Source organism: Azolla caroliniana, unplaced genomic scaffold, assembly GCF_043228905.1.
Source record: "Azolla caroliniana isolate FFs.n. ecotype wild unplaced genomic scaffold, voAzoCaro1.0.p SCAF_6, whole genome shotgun sequence".
NCBI classification, from domain to species: Eukaryota; Viridiplantae; Streptophyta; class Polypodiopsida; order Salviniales; family Salviniaceae; genus Azolla; species Azolla caroliniana.
In genome coordinates, this window is record NW_028230441.1 from 10,078,109 (window position 1) to 10,084,428 (window position 6,320).

The 6,320-nt window shown below is 38.7% G+C and overlaps 1 protein-coding gene across 1 annotated transcript; it reads right to left on the minus strand.

The window, feature by feature from the left end:
• Positions 1 to 348: 348 nt before the first annotated feature.
• LOC147863041 (acyl-lipid (8-3)-desaturase-like) lies at positions 349 to 5,252 on the minus strand. Its single transcript, XM_087321534.1, has 13 exons — positions 4,860 to 5,252; positions 3,430 to 3,522; positions 3,125 to 3,278; positions 2,378 to 2,561; positions 2,194 to 2,263; positions 2,031 to 2,104; positions 1,875 to 1,942; positions 1,705 to 1,796; positions 1,453 to 1,597; positions 1,216 to 1,341; positions 1,021 to 1,092; positions 820 to 930; positions 349 to 718 (listed from the first exon to the last, which is right to left on the minus strand). Exons 1-13 carry the CDS (start codon positions 5,063 to 5,065, stop codon positions 638 to 640), a joined length of 1,476 nt encoding a protein of 491 aa, XP_087177660.1. The 5' UTR covers positions 5,066 to 5,252; the 3' UTR covers positions 349 to 637.
• Between the last annotated feature and the right edge of the window lie 1,068 nt (positions 5,253 to 6,320).

Genomic DNA, 6,320 nt, shown 5'->3' on the forward strand with positions numbered 1-6,320 from the left:
AGCTTTTGAATGATTTCTTTGTTAATATTGCCAATAAGAATACTAATAGCAATAAGAATCGACCTCAAAATACTAATGGTTCCAGCACCATCTATAATTAAAGATGGAGAAATTTGTTGCTGCTCCACTGGCATATCACTCACAAAGGAGATTTAACCCATCTGATATAAGCACTGAATTCAATGTTTGCAACACAATTGAAATTTGGAAATCAGAGACGCTTGCTTCAACAGAAGGATTGAAACAATGCAGTAAGGGATAAACCAATTAAAAGTAAAGAAGAGACTCAATAATTTGATCATTAGAAATATTTAATTAGAATGCTCAAGACACTCTTCTTCACCGTAAAGGAGAATATCAGGCTCTCTCATATCAAAATCCATCCAAAAGGTACAAGCATTCTGTAATTAGAAGCTCAATATTCCATTTTATTTGATAATCAAATCAAGTTTGGTATCTTCTATATATGCCCTAGGATATAACTACCTTATACCTACTCCATTTTGTGATGAAGATATGAATCTATCCAAAAAGGTGTGCCACTTCAGACCGGTTTGAATATTGCAATCAAAGCACATATGCATGCATCAGCATATGCACCACACACATCCAACTACTATATGCATACACCAGCACATTACCCATTCAGCCTGAAGCCAAAATCATTCGCTCCAGCCTTCTTGAGATAATCGAAATGTGCTGCCAAAGCAGCCCAAAACTGGAAAAAGCAAATGCCAAAATTAAACTAATTTTACCACCAGTTATTGTAATTCAAGTTTCAAACATTCACGAAATATAAGAGCGCAAGTCAGTCCATACTGATGGAAAGCATTTGTAAGGAACATTGAATTCCTTGCAGGTCATCTTCACAATAGGACATATATCTGGATAATAGACATGACAAATTCCAGGGAATAGGTGGTGTTCAATCTGTGCATAGGAAGAAAGCAAATGATTCAATCACCAGACATAAAGTATCATAAAATGTGTGGTAAATATAAAGAAACGCAATATACTTGCCTGATGGTTCAGACCTCCTGTTATGTGCGTCCAGAAAGAAGAATTTGGACTGAAATTAGCAGTGCTCCTCACCTGGAAAGTGCCAACAAGTGGTTTGGAAGAATTTAGTAACCAAAAGAAGCCTTATTCAGGCAATCCAACACAAATGGAATGAATTCCCCTCACAGCATTAAAATCTCATATATCAAAAGTTACCTGTGAAGCTGCCCATCCTAGAGGAAGTGTTGGAAATCCCTTAGTTGAATCAACCACGGGAAAATTGGCATCTTCAACCACATGAGCAACTTGGAACAAAAAGGCCAAAAACCATCCAAAGACAATCTGGACGGGATATCACAAGGAGTTAGGAACTAGAACCTCTATTTATATAATCAGGAGAAACATTTCATGATTCTATGTGAAGAAGGAAGCCAAAAATGGAAATAAATATACCTGCATAACAAAATATAATGAAATCATAGACCAAATACTGTGATGGCTGAAGATAGCAGGGATAGCAAACATGTAAATTGCATATGCCACCTTAGAGCCCCAAAATATTGAAAATTCCAATGATGTCATTTTCGGAATCGTCATGCTATATAAAGTATATACATAGATCAACAGCTCAACAGAAGTTCCAAGTAACTTAATTTCTAAATTGACATAAACTTCTGTATAAAGATGGCTCAAATGGTTACTTACTGGTCAATTGACCCTGTGACATAAGAGACGAAGTCGTCATATAAGACACTCTTGAGAGCAAGAATGCTATAGAGCCAAGGCAAATAAATGTGCTGCCATCCAGCATCAAAATAATCAGAATAACGATCCAAAATTCAGTGGAATATATTCAAGAATATCTAAAGCTCAACCTGATAATTATGATAGCTATTTCTAGGTTGTTCCTTTGTTAACCGCCAGACATTAGGCTTCAATATTCCTGTTTTTAAACATTTTATCAGCCCCCCAAAATGAGATATGGAACTACAAAAGCAGAAGGCCAATCCTTAGGAGTCTCATCAGCTCACTTATATCTGGATCATAACCATTCACATTTGTAAACGAATGATGGCCTACGACATGTTGCTGTCTCCACATGAAGCTGTAAACAGATGAATCAAAAATGTGATCAATTGCCTACGAAATTTAACACAGTTCCACCTAAAAATGTCTAACTAACAGCTGGCTTACCTGCTAACTCCAACCATATCTATGCTCACACTCATAATATACCCCAGCCATTTCCATTTTGTATATGACCCTGTGCATAAAACAACCAGAACCTGGATATAATCAATCCCAAAGAAGGATGTGAAAAAAATATTTCAAGGACAATATTGCAATAAAAGCATACAATTAGCATGTTAAGGTATACCATGATTTGCATCATGCTGAATGGAGGCACCGACTTGTGCAGCCATCAAGCCTGCACCTACTGCAAACAGCATTGATAGACCAACACTCCGAAATCCAAAAAATGTCATATAGTAGAAGAGTATGTAGCTAAAAATTATGATGAATGATTTGATGAGCATGTGGGGGTGCATCCTTGGATTGACCTGCAATAAAGTGATCAAATATTCTTGGATAATGCATCATATTTCAAGATACCATACCAACTAATGTTTTTCTCGACAATTAAATGAGAACATTATTGAGATCTCCAATACATCCTAGCAAACTTTCGGGTAACCTCTCTTTTTATCTTTAATGGTAGTGGGTCCTACCCGAAGACGCTCAATTCAAACAGGATATTACCACATGGCTGTTAACATCTTAGGATATCTCAATACTAATTAAATCTCAAATATATCCTAACGTTAATCTCAATACTACTTAAATCCTAATAGATCCTATAGATATACCAAGTCGCCGGATGGCTTTCATGACTTCAGCTACAGCCTGTACCCTACAACACGTTCAATCAGCTTAGATCTTGGCTTTCTTGAGTTCTCCTGATCGTAGATAAATCACACTACTGTCAAGCTAGAAGTTACTGTGCGCATGCTGAAAAGCCCTTAAATCTTATTATTTTCAAGAAGATCCGAACCTAAATAATAGATTATTACAGATGATTATAACATATTATGAACACCAGGAATATATCTGTCACATAAAAGACCTTCCGTTTGTTGAAATAGCTCTCCACACGTTGCTTCAGAGTGATATAAAAGTCTTCCTTTCCAGTTGAATCGTATTCAAGAGATGTAAAATCTTTATACTCTATTCCAGGTGTAATCTCCAGCTCTCCAATGTAAAATCGTGCCAGCATCATCCTAGAATATGAGGAAATCTATTGTAAATCTGAATATTATCAAGTCGTTACATTGTCTGGATGTACTCCCAGTGCTACTATCGTAGATGTGTTTCAGTAAAAAGCAGCCACTAGAGCAACTGAAAAAGATATCTGGGTATACAATTGGTTACCTTACACAAAGTGGATGATAGGAATCAAATAGCTGTGTACAGTCTCTTCCAGCATTTACGTAGATTAGATTCCCTCCCGGATGATAAGGTATCCTGAAAACAAGCCATAGATGTTACACATGATGTTAAACCTCTTCAATGCTAATGCAGAAACAAAAGGAAAAATACAAGTTTATTTTTAGGCAGAGTGGCATTCCCATGTTAGTAAACCTCTTATTCCAGATGGCAAGACTTCAGAGAAACGTAAGTACAGCCATGATAGGAAACAAAACACGGAATTTCAGTAGGTACTAGAGTCATGCCTCTCCATGTATTTAGATCCACATAAAGATGCCTAGTAATCAGCATCTAGAGACTTGATTGATGATTGACTACGAAAAGACACTTCATAATCGGAAGAGATCCCGGACCTCTCTACCAAGAAGAAGAGATCTATGATTCATAAGATCAGGAATCCAAAAGATGCACTTGAAAATGCAGAGAAAAGAGGCCTACATACTTAAGGAGACTTATTTCAGGGAATGTTTCTAGGGTTGGAGTGACTCATGGATGAATCTGAAAAATGCATCTTCTAGAGTCGGAGAAAAAGAAACGCAACGCTAGCATCATATCTGTGAAAAAATAGGCAGTAAAGGTAGAGGAAACGAAACACATGAGAAGCGCATGAATCCAACATGCAGGAACATTTCTGAAACAGAAGCAGTAATCGAAAATGTAGACTCGTCATTTCTGCAACAATGCAGGCAAACGCAGTAAAGAAAAATGAACAGACATCCAAAATGCAGAAGATGGGAGATTAATAAGAGATATTATAGATAGCCGCCATCCCCACCACAAAATGCCGAAAACGGATGTACAGAAATCCATTCAAGCAGAGGATGGACATGGAAAAAGAAAGATAGAAGGCAGAATCAGCAGCCGTTACTCTGAAGAAATGCACGACATGGAGATCATAAGCCATGAAACTAGCAGAAAAGAAAAATGTAGAAGCATGGAGCATGCAGGAGATGTACATTAAGGAAATAGACAGCATGCAGGAGATGCAACCAAATCTGATGAACAGAGATTCAACGTGTGGGAGGTAGAGGTTGAGAACCTAAGCAGTAAAGATATATATAAATATATATATACATATCCATAATTGATCGATTCAGTGTACAGGCAGAGGCATGGAGCATGCAGGAGGTTTAGATTAAGAAAAAAAGACAGCATGCAGGAGATGCAACCAATTCTGATGTACAGTACAGAGATCCAACGTGTAGGAGGTAGAGGTTAAGAAGAAGCAGTAAAAAAAGATATAAACATATGTATACATAATTGATGGGAGTCAGTGAATGAATAAAGGAAACAAATTTAGTTGAAAGGAAAGAGAAGGAGAAAGAAAGGAAAGCATGGATGGAAATCTCTGATAGAAGATAGATTCGTGTTACCAGGAAGTGACATCGTAGACACTGTTGCGGATGACGAGCCAGCAGCTGGAGGCGGAAGAGTGAGAGCGAACCTCGGAAGCAGAGAATGTACGAGGAGGAGGAGGAGGAGAGAGATTCGTGATCATAGCCGTTGTTTTGTTCTTCTTCGATGGAGAAGAAGGAGGAGCGACAGAAGTCTGCAGAAAGGTGGAGGAATGTGGAGGCATCGCGCTATGTTTACCCCCCCACCACCACCACCACAGGAGAGTATCTCCTCTCCTCCCTTCTCTCTCTCTTTCTGCCTCTTCTTCTTCTTCTTCTTCTTCTTCTTCTTCTTCTTCTTCTTCTTCTAATTCCGAAGAAGTAGAAGCAACCTTCGCAGTGGACAGGCGTTCGATCAAAACCTTCAAAACCTTTTAAGTGGCGACAGAAGCTCTCTGTCTTCCTTTTTCCCTTCTCTCCCTCTTCCTCTCTTATTCTCTGAGAGAATTAAGTAGCAGACCTCTTCAAAGTAGCAGAAGCTCCTTTCTTTCTTTCTTTCTTTCTTTCTTTCTTTCTTCTTCCAATGATCCAAAACTAGTAGTCGAAAGAAATGTGAGAGATTGAAGGAAGAACTTCGTCCTCTCTCTTTTTCTTCTCCGTCTCTTAGCAAACCAGCAAGGAACGAAATGTACCTCTGCTTACAGAGCTCGTACTTTGAGATTTTACGCAGGAAAGGCCATAGCCCAGAGATCTGCCTTTCTTCACTCTGCACTCTGTCTCTCTGTCTTTCCTTTGTATGTATTGTCAACGAGGGTGAGGTTATAGAGAGAGACAGACACAGAGAGGGAGGGGAGGAGGCTGCCTTCTCTCTCAGAGTCTCTCTCTCTCTCTCTCTCTCTCTCTCTCTCTCTGAGAGAGAGAGGTGTAGACAGACAGTGTGCGTACAAGAGCTGCATCGTGCTGGCCATGCCTGAATTTCTAAATGAGGAAAGAAAAAGAGAAAGGAAGAGGAGAGAGAGAGAGAGAGAGAGAGAGAGAGAGAGAGCTCTTTGGTTTGAGTATGTATGTATGTATGTATGTATGTATGTATGTATGTAGTTTGGTGGTGGTGGTGGTTTTTTTTTTTGTCTCTGTGTGTGTGTATGTGTGTTTGTTTCCACAGAGTTAAAGGTCGTGTGGCTGGACGCGATACACTCTACTCAACGGTCCGTAGCGAGAGGGGTGCCCCACTTTTGTCTCGCCTTTTAAACATTTTCTTTTTTTTTGGTTTGGCTTATTTTGTTTTGTGGCAAAAGAAACCCCCCCCCCCCCAAACTGATCATTGCTATTCTCTTTTTCATTTTCCTTTTTGTTCTTTGTTTTTTTGCTTTTTGCTTTTTGCTTTTGGCCTTTTGCTTTCTGTTTTCTGTTTTTTCCCTTTTTTTTAATCGGGACTATGATTTTTTTTATTTTTTTTTCCTCCTCTTGATTATTTTATTTATTCCTTTCTCCTCCTCCTTC